Source organism: Brassica oleracea, chromosome C4 (genome assembly GCF_000695525.1).
Source record: "Brassica oleracea var. oleracea cultivar TO1000 chromosome C4, BOL, whole genome shotgun sequence".
In the NCBI taxonomy this organism is placed as follows: Eukaryota; Viridiplantae; Streptophyta; class Magnoliopsida; order Brassicales; family Brassicaceae; genus Brassica; species Brassica oleracea.
Window position 1 is genome coordinate 52,481,927 of NC_027751.1, and position 13,066 is coordinate 52,494,992.

General features: G+C 33.8%; 3 protein-coding genes across 3 annotated transcripts; 2 read left to right on the forward strand and 1 right to left on the reverse strand.

The window, feature by feature from the left end:
- Positions 1–1,541: 1,541 nt before the first annotated feature.
- Positions 1,542–3,087, forward strand: LOC106341028 (polygalacturonase-like). The gene is made up of 4 exons (XM_013779845.1): positions 1,542–2,013; positions 2,104–2,393; positions 2,474–2,702; positions 2,793–3,087. The coding sequence occupies exons 1-4, from the start codon at positions 1,570–1,572 to the stop codon at positions 3,009–3,011; spliced, it is 1,182 nt and encodes a 393-aa protein (XP_013635299.1). The 5' UTR covers positions 1,542–1,569; the 3' UTR covers positions 3,012–3,087.
- A 2,890-nt stretch (positions 3,088–5,977) lies between these two features.
- Positions 5,978–7,665, forward strand: LOC106342347 (polygalacturonase-like). The gene is made up of 4 exons (XM_013781255.1): positions 5,978–6,641; positions 6,751–7,040; positions 7,126–7,354; positions 7,428–7,665. The coding sequence occupies exons 1-4, from the start codon at positions 6,195–6,197 to the stop codon at positions 7,644–7,646; spliced, it is 1,185 nt and encodes a 394-aa protein (XP_013636709.1). The 5' UTR covers positions 5,978–6,194; the 3' UTR covers positions 7,647–7,665.
- A 442-nt stretch (positions 7,666–8,107) lies between these two features.
- On the reverse strand, positions 8,108–10,574 carry LOC106342346 (probable thiocyanate methyltransferase 2). The gene is made up of 8 exons (XM_013781254.1): positions 10,385–10,574; positions 9,946–10,076; positions 9,716–9,802; positions 9,538–9,638; positions 9,365–9,464; positions 9,235–9,281; positions 9,016–9,094; positions 8,108–8,290 (listed from the first exon to the last, which is right to left on the reverse strand). Exons 1-8 carry the CDS (start codon positions 10,479–10,481, stop codon positions 8,252–8,254), a joined length of 681 nt encoding a protein of 226 aa, XP_013636708.1. The 5' UTR covers positions 10,482–10,574; the 3' UTR covers positions 8,108–8,251.
- Positions 10,575–13,066: the final 2,492 nt, after the last annotated feature.

A 13,066-nucleotide genomic window follows, 5' to 3' on the forward strand; every position in this document is an offset into this window, starting at 1 on the left:
CAATCAGTTTAAATTGTTATTATCATTGAATATAATTATTTTTGACATAATTTGAGTTTTCGTTTACATCAAAACTTATCATATTTTAGGATAATTTTAATTTAAAGTGTAATTTTTATATTTTTCAAACAAATTCTAAAAGTATTTTTTAAATATTTTGTTATAATTTTCTTAAAAATTTTGAGTTGCATTTCAAATAAAAAGGTAAAGATATTAAAAATATTCTAATTAAAATATGTAAAATTTAATATAGTTTTAAGGAAATGGTCAAAAGAAAATAAAAATTACACATAAAAAAAATCATGATTTTTGTTAACTGGGCGGATCATTATTTATATGATATCGCAAACGAAAGAAAAATTTTTGTTTTTACAATTATTTAATTAACTATGTATACTCATTTTTTTATATTTTTTTATATGATATCACACATTCGTAAAAAAATAGATAGTTTAAGATGCAAAAAAAAATATTTACTTAATAAATATAATATGAATGAATTTTACAAATACATCATTTAATAAAATAAATAATTAAAAACTGAAAATTCATCAGGATCTAGTATTATATCATTTTACAAGTAGTATGTTTCTGGACTCCGAAACAAGTTGGGCTTGGGAAAGTAAACAAGACCTTCGTTCTAGATCTAGTACAGTGAACATCATCACTTAAGCAAATGTTGTTATCCGGGCGAATAAACAAGTAATCTGAAACAATGCATAAAAAATGAGAAGTTCATTGTGTCCAGATCTAGAATGTGACACCACAAAAGTATAGGCATTTTGTTGTGCTAACTCTCAAGGCTCATGAATATCTCATTCAAGACTAACCAACAATAAAAAAAAAATATTATTAAATAACAGATTCAACTACTGAGGGCTTAATATTGTTTCCCATGGACTATATAACCGATTCAAACTAAACAAATTTTGCATGAGCCATGAATTGCATATATTCGCGCCCAATTATCCTGCAGAATTTTCTCCATGTGACACTACAATAAATTCCAACTGTCACAGATAGCTTTTGATTATAGGTTTCTTCTCAACTTGATAAATGTTCTTGTTTATTACCGAATAAAAACAACACTTCTACATTAACGTATCGTGAAGCCTTCGTATGTATTACCAAACTATTTCAAAACTAAACAGTATAACTTTAAATATCAGACTTTAAATGTTAAGATTTTTTTTTTTTGAAAAAATGAGTTAATTTGAAAAAGAAACTCATTAAACATTAGCATTCATATACATATGCATATTGATAACTTGGAAAGTGACAATATTATCTTGCAGACTATTATTCGTAGTTTCGTACAATAACAATGTGTACACAAAGAATCCATAAGTACATAATGATTATAAATAACTTGGAATCAGGTAAAACTTAGGTCACGTTTATTTTAATGCACCGCGTTTGACGTGATTAGTCATTAATACACCAATCCTCCGATCTATAACAAAAAAATCTGTTCTCCCTGCATAGTGTATATATATAACTCGCCATTATTTCTTCTAAATCATTACAATCATACAAAGCCATCAAAAACTAGGAAAAGAAAAATTTAAGATGGCTAAAAATATCTCTTTTCCTTTAGTCATCATACTATTTTCCATTGTTTTCTTTTTTATTAACTCGTCCAACGCAATGCCTTCGTTTAACGTACAAAGATACGGAGCTAGAGGTGATGGACGAACTGATTCGACCAAGCCATTTTTGACGGCTTGGTCATTAGCCTGCCGCTCAAGGGCTCGAGCCATGGTCTACATTCCCCGCGGAACATACTTGGTTACAAACCTAGTCTTTTGGGGTCCTTGCAAAAATCATATAACTTTCAAAATCGATGGAACACTCGTGGCTCCGGCTAATTACTGGAGTATAGGTAATTCTGGTTACTGGATCCTATTCGCTAAGGTAAACCGGATCTCGGTTTCCGGTGGAACCATTGATGCTAGAGGAGCTGGTTATTGGTCTTGTAGGAAGAAAGGTAGTCACTGTCCTCAAGGTGCAAGGGTATGTTTATATCAAAACATGATTAATTCTTTAGCTAGCTATTTTGGTATATATATATAAATCAAATTTTTGATATGGTTTCTTCTGCAGTCTATATCGTTTAGCTGGTGCAACAATGTACTACTAAGTGGCCTAACGTCATTGAATAGCCAGAATATGCATGTCACGGTTCATCATTCTTCTAATGTAAGGATTCAAAACATAAGGATTAGGGCCCCAAGTGGAAGCCCTAACACCGATGGTATCCACGTCCAGTCTTCTTCTGGAGTCACCATTAGTGGTGGAACAATTGCGACCGGTGATGATTGCATTGCTCTTAGCCAAGGATCTAGGAACATATGGATCGAACGCGTGAACTGTGGACCTGGACATGGAATCAGGTAACTAAAATAAACAATAATCGACTTAAATATTATTAATGACCTAATTAACTTAAGGGTTGCTTGCAAATCTTATTCAGCATTGGGAGTCTTGGGGATTACGTTAATGAGGAAGGTGTGCAGAATGTAACCGTCACGAGCTCTGTTTTCACCAAGACACAAAATGGAGTAAGGATAAAAACGTGGGCTAGACCGAGCAGAGGGTTTGTGAGGAATGTGGTATTTCGAAATTTGATTATGAGGAATGTCGATAATCCAGTGATAATAGATCAAAACTATTGTCCTAATGGAAGAGGCTGCCCTCGTCAGGTGAATAACCTAATTGATTTGGTGTAACTCAGATCTCTTCCATAGTTTTGAATTATTTTTAATGGACATTTTTATGATTTAATCAAATAGAGCTCTGGTGTGAAGATAAGTGGTGTGACGTTTGCAAACATAAAAGGAACATCAACAACACCAATAGCTATGAAGCTGGATTGTAGTAGAAGCAATCATTGCACAGGAATAAGGCTACAAGACATTAGACTTACTTACATGAGAAGATCATCAGCTTCTTATTGCAGGAATGTCCATGGACGAAGATCTGGAGTAGTGATTCCAAGGAACTGTCTCTGAGTCAGGATTCCAAGATTTGACAATTGGGATTCTATATATAAACCCTAAGATTAATTGCTGGGTGTAGATATCTTATAAGGTGATGTTTGTTTGATTCGTCTGATGTTTCTTAACCTCAGATTCATCTGAATTTAAATGTGTTGAATTCTTTGGTGTGAATTGAAATGAAGAATAACAGTGATCTATTCGGTTGTTCTCTTTATCAATGTGCTTGTACCAATTCTGTTTTGCATGAAATTTCATATACAATTGTATAACACAATTTGGCCATTTATTTATAATATATTATCAAACATAAATCAAATTTATTATTTGGCGTCCAACTAGACTGATCCAAGTGATTTTTAAAAATATTTATATGATTAAAATACTGGCATTACAAGAATATTGATGAAGGCAGATCTAGATTTCAATAACTCTCTTGGAGAAAACAGTACATATAATGAACCGATGTTCAGCCTGTAAGAGCATATAGAACCATGTCAAGAAAGAAAAGAAGAAGGTAACATATACATATTTGATATACTCTCTTCCATATCATGTGGAGTTGTTATAAATCATTGGCTGCGATTTATTTGACGTTTTTACGTTGACTTTAGTAACGCAAAATTCGTGTAGACGACTAAGACCGGATCTCCTCCCTGCGATGACCACATGTCACATGACATATAACATAATAAATTCTTTATGCTTCATTTTCTCCGCACGGAAGCTTCAGCGTGCGCTTGTATTCACTTGCACTCACTTGGTGATAGCCGCATGTACGAGCGTTTCCATTGGTTCCAATCCTTTGAACTTATTATTAAATTATGTCCTCTTTACATTAAAAAAAAACTCCTCCAAAGTTCTGATGTGATATTGTGTTCAAAACTTCATAATAATTTACTGTGTTTATGTTTCTCAAATTATTCACTTTGAACTATCATCTTTCGTTCACTTTAAATTCAGTTTTAACATATGCATGTAATTAGGTTATAGTATTTATTGCAACATTATGACATTCATAATCCAATGGAATTGGATTCTAATGGTAGCCACCACTACACATAGATTAAGTTAAAAGATATATATATATATTTTTTTTTATGTTTTGAGGTTCTCGGTCCGAAAATACGTATATTCCATAGAGTGAAATTCAAACAATTTTAAAGTAACTTTCATTTGGAGAGCCGATCTTTCCAATGAGAATTGAACTCATATTCCCTTAATAGTCCTACTAAGTAAACTAAGAGTTTTAACCATTAAGCCAACTCCTGGTTGCTTAAGTTAAAAGACATTAAACTCATTTTCATGAAAGATCAACAACTTCTTACTGCAAGAACGCCCCTGGACAATTTTCTGTAGTTATGGTTAGGGGTAGGCGTTCGGGTTTGGATCAGGTATTTCGGATTTTCGGGTATTTCGGTATAGAGGTATAGAACTTGTTCGGGTATTTCTGAACTTCGGGTCGGGTTCAGGTATTTTTAGTTCGGATTCGGTTATTTCAGATCTGGTTCAGATATTTAGATTTTGAAAAAAAAATTAAATTTTTCATTTCTCAAATTTACTGTATAAAAAAATATAACTTTCACTTAACTAATTTTTTTATTTTTAATAGATTGAGTGGTTAATAGATTTAGACATAACATTTTGAAACTAAAAAGACATGAATTTGGTTATTGTTTTTAAAATTTGGATGTAACTTTTTGTTAATTCTTGAAATAAAAAGTTTGACATGAATTTTAAGTGAATAGCAAATCATTTTCTCCGTAATTGTATATATATCATATGAACTTAAAGCATGTGTAGTATCAATATAAATATTTTATATAAAATGAGAGATGTAACTAGATATATAAGGTTAATTATACACATGTTCTGTTATCTTCGGATATCCATTCGGGTTCGGATATTACTCGTTCGGGTTCGGATATCCAATCTTTCCTAATTCAATATCCGTTCGGATATTTTGCTATTTCGGTCCGGGTTTTTCAGATCGGGTTCAGGTGCGGCTTCAGATATGAGGTAAAGTGCCCACCCTTAGTTATGGTACCAATGAGTTGTATGTGACATCATAAATCCAATATTTGATGTGGGGATTATATATTATATATAAACCCTAGGATAAGCAATCAGTTTGGTTGTCCAATATCGAAACTTCTACTTGATATATCTAAATGAACCCCCTTCCCCCCCTTTTGCTTTCCGTAAAGCTTTTTGACATTACGTACCTCCGGTCTCAAGCCAACGTGTTCGTATAATCAAATAAAAACAAAAAAAACAATATATTATAAGGTCAGTTGCAGAAGAAAGCCTTTCAAAGACTTGAGACAATAACCGATATTGATAACGGTACGGTCCACCATCCATTCATCATTCACGTAAGCCCATGTGATAATTATTCTAATTATATGTTAATTTCTCAAATGACCGTATGTTTATATTATTACATTACATATCCCATGTTAGCTGATTCTTGTGACGTGGTAAAGTTAACATTGGTTGACTTTTAGTAACCCTTCTTTTTCTTGACTATGCAGCGAGTCATGGCCGTAAGATACGGAGGCCTTTCTTCTTCTACGGCTAGGACTGAATATAACATCTCCACAGTCCACATGTCACATGTCACATGCCATAACTTATGCTATACATGAAACCTGATATAGTGGTTCTCATATTCGTTTTAATTGTAGATAAATCTTTTATTAAATACCATTTATCCGAAGAACACTAGAAAAGTCTACGAATACACTTGCATAATTTGTATTTGTTTCTTTTGCAATGACCAATGACTTAACACTACATCACATTTTCCAATTAAATTATTTATATAAATTATGCAAGTGAACATGGATCACATGCTTTCTTGTTTATAAATCATCAACGTTACTTGCTTAAGGGAACTCACAACTGCTTATCATAACATGCGATTATGCGAACCGTACATTTCATTCATTTGGATTTCATCATATACATATGATCAAACAATCATTAGCATTATTATATAATTAAAATAAAGTCAACGTATTCAAATACAAATATTTAACTATACAACTGTATGTACAATTACATATAAATAACCTTCGTAGCCGTATAATTTTCCTTCATCCTCACACTTAACTTAAACAACAACAAAAAACAGAAATCCTTTCAAATCTAAATATCTACAAATATTTATTTATCTCTCTTTGTAAGAAACAATCAATGGATCATACTAATAAAAAGCTTGTGGCTGCTTTGCTGATGTTCTTCTCAAGCTTCTTGCTGATGGGTACGTCAATGGCTGCTTCGAACTACAATGTCGCCAACTTCGGTGCTAAACCGGACGGTCGAACCGATTCAACAAAAGCCTTTCTCAGCGCGTGGAAAGCTGCTTGCCGCTCAGCTGCAAGTGTCACAGTAACGGTCCCTAGAGGGAGCTTCTTGTTAAAACCGGTGGAGTTTCGTGGTCCATGTCGCAGTAGAATCACGTTTCAGATCGATGGAACGATTGTAGCTCCTTCAGACTACCGTGGTTTTGGTAATTCCGGTTATTGGATCTTATTCGTTGAAGTTAACCGGATCTCGATCAATGGAGGAACTTTAGATGCTAGAGGTGCTTCTTTTTGGGCTTGTCGAAAATCCGGAAAGAGTTGTCCAGCTGGAGCCAGAGTAAGATAACTGATTTAACTAACTTTTTTTCCTTTTTAAATAGTATAAAAAACTTTTTTGTTATTTCTATGAAAAATTATAAAATATGGTGGTGATGATGTTGTTGCAGTCGATGACGTTTAACTGGGCAAACGACATCGTAGTGAGCGGCCTAACGTCAATAAACAGCCAAGTAACACATTTAGTGATAAACAGCTGCAACAATGTAATTGTCCGGAAAGTGAAGCTAGTGGCTCCAGACCAAAGTCCCAACACAGATGGCCTCCACGTCCAAGCGTCTACTGGTGTGACCGTAACCGATAGTACGTTTCAAACGGGAGATGACTGTATCTCTATCGGTCCAGGAACTCGTAACCTCTACATGTCTAAACTCAACTGCGGACCAGGTCATGGAATCAGGTATGACAATTGAAGATAGCTTGGAGAGCAAGATTCAAATATTTTGAAGTTATATACTGATTTTTATGATATTACTTTGTCGCAGTATTGGGAGTCTAGGTAGAGATGCTAATGAAGCTGGGGTACAGAACATAACGTTGACAAACTCTGTTTTTTCGGGTTCGGATAATGGTGTTCGGATCAAGACATGGGCTAGACAAAGCACAGGTTTTGTGAGAAACGTTTTGTTTCAGAATCTGGTCATGAAAAACGTTCAGAATCCAATCATCGTTGATCAGAATTATTGTCCGACTCATCAAGGCTGTCCTAAACAGGTAAAGCTAAGGATACAATGGAATATTTATATCAAATTAACCTGATTGGTTTTGTTTGATTATATTTTGTTAGGGTTCTGGTGTGAAGATTAGTCAGGTCGTGTATAGAAATATTCAAGGGACGTCTCGAACACAACAAGCTTTAACGTTTGATTGCAGTCGTAGTAACCCGTGCCAAGCAATTAGATTGCACGATATTAAGCTGACGTTCAACGGACGGTCGGCTACTTCGACGTGTAAGAATATTAAAGGAGTTAAGGCGGGTGTGGTAATGCCACAAGGTTGTCTTTGATTTCGTGAATTCAAAGGGCCACCACAACAACCGTCGTAGGCGCAAGAGTATTATGATGCGTCCGTGATCTGAGTTGTTCTGTTTTACGTCTAAGTATGTATGTATATTGTGAAAGTGTAATTTGTACTTTTTTGGTACAAAGTACTAATATGAAATGTTAAAAATGAATGAAAAATTTGACCAAAAAAAAAGTGTGAAATTATAGATTACAAATCAAAGTTAGTATTTGAACCCACATGAGCGTGGTCGGAGCTCTGTTCCTCATCGTGGTTGGTGTTGGCTTCCATGGAGGAAAGATTGAGAAAAGAGAGTACGAAGAGAAGGAGATCAAGAAAATGTAAGAGGAGTAGAGATGGAGCAGAGTGTTCGGCAAGTAATCGGAGATTTCTCTGTAATACGCGCCATTTTCTCTACTCTCGGTTTTTCAAAATTTGATTTTTTTTAATTAACTATAATTAGTCTCTCTTAATTGAATTATATTATCACAAACATTAAGTTTATTATTAATAATCAGCAAATTTATAGAATATTCATTTCATTCTTAATACATTGGTAGAATATGCATATAAGACTCTTAGTAAAGAGTAAGAGAGATCTTTCTTGGATCAGTTGATCTTCTTCCACCTAGCAAGCTTCTCTTTACCCTGTTCATTTTTTTCAAAATGCATATACCAATCCAATGAAGTAATGAACAATCAGTTACGTGTATTTAAATTGCAACTACATTCTGATTATGTCATTAACCAGATAAATAATCGAACAGTTTATCTATAATTTGTAAAAAATGTTAAAATGATTTTTTTTTTTGTTCAAAAATGTTAAAATGATTTTACGAAAATAAATAGTAAAATCTGACTAATTTCGCTTTCTTGAAAACACCATTTCTAATATAATACAAGAAGAGTATTAGTTATGTTAGTTTGGTTACAAAAGGGTAAGAAAATATAATGTTAACAAATTATTAAAATTTGGTTATAACTAGTTATATTGTTAGAAGGTACATCTATATTAAAACTTACAATAGTAACTCCTAAGTTATTCAAAATTTGATATATGTTTGGAATTGTGAGTAGATAAATGACATTGTTCTGTTCAATATGGCCTATACTGTAGTCCATGTACTAATTTCTTATATATACAGTATAATGGTATTGGGATATGTATTTACACAAAGTCATATAGTTCCAACTTAGACTCTAGTATAAGTATATACATTTATGTGTATGAACCTGGGCACATGAAGCATAAGAAGAATGATTAGTGTAACAATGTGATACGGTTTTGATAAGTTCAATCTGTTCCATTCCATACGGCTTAACTAATGCGAGCTTAAACTATATGTGCCGCAAAATGTGGTCAGTGTATATACCTTACGAGTGGCAATGGAGTATGGATTCTCTTCAATGGACACTGCCTTGAATCCTACCGGAACCAAAACATCTTCGTAGCTAAATCACAAGAAACACAAGCAAAATTAACAGTTTAGTATTGATTACTTAAGCTACTTGTTACTGTAACTACAGATTTTCATGTCATAAATATTAGAATAGCTATGTACATAACGAAAATTAAGAGGCTATTTACGTACGTAGAGACAGCTACTTTGTATGGCGGTCCACCATCATGATCGGTAATCTAATAAACAAAAAGTGCAAGATTTTTTTTAATATATGATTGATTAAAAATGGAATAATTACACAAAATATCAAAATAATTACCGGATACATGAGAGTAATGAGTTCGCCATCGGGTTTTAAGAGTTCATACATGGCTTTGGCCCATGCAGGTCTCGTCTCCGGCTCAATGGCACAGAAGACCCTGTTACTTGGAATATTGGTTTCTTTTTTTTTTCTTATTTCATAGATTATGTTAAAATAGTTAACTAACTCACACATAATCGAAAATGAGATCGAATAATTCGTTAGGACGCCATGTGAAGAAGTCTTCCTTCACGAACGTAAAGTACTTGGCCTTCGGTGAGGAGCCGTAAGTCTATATGTAATCCAAAGGTAGTTAATAAAAAATTCAGTAATTGACGATGAAAGTAACATAGTGAGAATATGATTAACCTCAGCAGCTTTCTCGAGGGCACTTTCAGAAATATCCAAACCAACAACGTAACGTTCGGGGCTTGCCATCGCAACCACATCGTGACCCTGCTCCATTCATGATTTTTTACAAAAATAATAGATAATTACCTTATGCACAATTCAAACTAGCTTGGATCTTAGTTTGGTCAGTATATTTGTTCTCTAAACCGAGCCGGAAAAAATATACGAAGAGTAAGAAGAAGACTAACTCCGCCACAGCCGGGGACAAGAGCACGACCAAGAGGAAGAGAAGAAGATTCAATAAGATGGACAACGAGAGGTGTGGCTCTTCCTTGGTCCCATGGTGTTACTCCGTCTTCCCAACATTTTTCCCATCCACCTTTTTATTTTATTTAATAGTATTCACATTAGTATTACTATTTTTTTTCTCTACCTAACGAAATCCAAAATAGTTCCATCCATTTTGTGGCTATGGATAAGGAAACCATATAGCGAGAAAAAAAAAAGAAACCATATAGATCCAATCAAAAAGCATATGATATTGATTAGTGTGACTCATTTGTCACAAATCCGCAATGATTTTACTCATATTACTAGAGAACAAAGACCTAAAACTCTGTTACAATTGTATAAGTAATATTGATCAAAAAAAAATTTATAAGTAATATTGAGGGAGGAACGAATCACCTTCTTCAACAGTTTTGGGCAGGAACTTAGCAACATCTTCTGGAGGGATGATGTTTTCACCATTGATGTGAGCTGAGTTTTGTTGTCCCTCAGCCATTTTAAGGTTTCTCTCAAGCTCTAGCAATTCTTTTTTTTTGTGTGGATATTGAAGGTGTGGAACTTCAAGCAGATGTGATGTAATTTATATACCCTACAGTGGCCAGGATATTATATTAATAAATGTAAAAATAAGAAACCAATAATTGAAAATTTAATTTTTGTATATAGCCATTAATTATTGTCCTTTCACCCTCAATGCTTTTGCCCATTTTATGTGTGTTCTCAATGCAGCACGTAGATATTTTAGATTTTTTATAACCATATATTTTAGATTTTTCCTCGGCCAAAAATCATCATCATTAGTTGAACTAACACTGAAGAAGCAAGAAACAAGTAGGAATACGTACATTAAACTAATGTTCAAAAAAGAAATACGTACATTAAACTATGGTAGTTATTGGAAGCCCTTTGTCAAAAAAAAACTATGGTAGTTATTGGAATACGATCAATGGTTTATGTAATAATAATTATGTTCGGAATTGTATGCTAAGAATAAGTTGTATGGTTAAAAAAAAAGTTGGAGGTTGCTCCAACTTTAATAAAAGGTAATATATGTGGGGGTTTATAAATGATTGCAGATTTTTTTTCCAGCTTTTACTCACCGAGTTTTAAACATTATTAGCAATTTCAAATATGGTGGAATACGGGTGGGATTGTTTACCATTTGGTGTTTTGATTAGGAAAATTGAAAAAAAAAATCTATATTATAATAGTTGAGTTTTTCTCCACTATTCAGCGCGTCACGTCAGTGTTTTGTGGGCATCACTTCTAAAAAGTGTGAAAAAGTGTTAAGTTCATGACTTGAACCCGGTTATTGAGATATAAACACCATCACTTATACCACTAAGCTAAATGATACTTTATACATTGATGACCGAACCTAATATATATTTATGAAGGTCGGAAGCCATTGCTTCTTCGGTTTCCTCTGAAGTTCGGGTCTACAAGTGTATTATGAGTCATTTTTTAATGGAATTCATCACGTTATATGAAAAAAGTTCAAGTTTTCAACAATTATGGTTTTCCTATATTGTAAATTGTTGTCGTTTAACATGAGATGAAGTTCTTTTCATCATTGTCTCAAACAAGTCTGAGTTACAAAGTTGCGCTGTGTGTGTTTGTAATCTATTTTTTTCACCGGTGAACTCTTCATCTCCCCATCTTAATTCGCTTTATCATAAATGTTTCTGATTTATAGCCCCTCTGTAAACCCTATATATATATGATTCTCATCTTTGATAAACCCAATCTGTATCTCCACAAAACTCATTGATTCCTCTTAGATTTAACCATCTTCTAGAAAATGTTTCTCTCTGTCTCTCCAGTTCCTCAAACCGGCGTCCCAGCGTCCGTCCTCACTCAACCTTCGAGTCTCTCCGTCTTGGTCGTAGTAGTCAGAGCATAGCCTTTGGCTTCCTACGCTTATGGGATTTCCTGAACTTCAAAAAAAAAGGGAGTTTGTGGGAATCACGGTTCTCTTCTTTGATGAAAAGGTAAGTTAATCTTCGATCTATCACACTTATTTAACATAATTGTTTTAATTGGTTTCCTGATTCTTTGTTGAATAATATTATTTGCAGATTCAGTGATTCATGGGTTTACTCCCGTCGGACGTGCTAATCATTACAGGTCATCTTTGAAAGCAGGTTCCTTTGGCTTCCTACGCTTATGGGATTCCCTGAACTTCAAGAAAAACAAAGAGTTTGTGGGAATCACGGTTTTCTTCCTTGATGAAAAGGTAAGTTATTCTTCGATCTATCACACTTATTTAACATAATTGTTTTAATTGGTTTCCTGATTCTTTGTTGAATAATATTATTTGCAGATTCCGTGATTCATGGGTTTACTCCCGTCGGACGTGCTAATCATTACAGACCATCTTTGAAAGCAGGTTCCATTGTGAAAGAGGTTGCAAGGTGCTCAAGCATGTACAAGATAACTGATCATCCATTCCTCATTCGTTTTATCTCACTTACCATTATTGATGAAGTCATCACGAGTGCTCCTGAGATCAATCTCCAGTCAAGATTAGACTGTTCGACAATCTCCAAGTGATTGCGAACACAAACCTAGAAACTGGTAAACATACCATATTTGGCAGCTCCAAGCAAGATTACAATTATGCAAATTCAAGTGCAATGACATACCAGCAACTAAAACTGGTAATTAGTCAACAGCTTATCCCATACTAACAAGTTCCATCACCCTCAACTTTGAACATATAAGATATAAAAATATCAACATATGACTTCGTCGTTCATTCTTATATCAAACTCATCAACCTATGTAATTTCCAAAGATCCATCCATCACATTATAGACAAAAAAAACAAAAAAACAATAAAATCCCGTAAACAAAACTATACAATACACCTATAATATAGCCGGCTCCGCGCTTGCGTGGGGACCATGCACCTAGTATTATTAGCGTTTCTCCATATCTCGAGTTTTAATATGAGAAATTGTTGTACTTAAATACATTTTTAATTGTAAGAATTTGACTAAATATCCTAATAAATCTCGTTATCCATTTCATAAAAAGACCAAATTATTTAGTTGTAATATCCTAGATCTTTATATATAA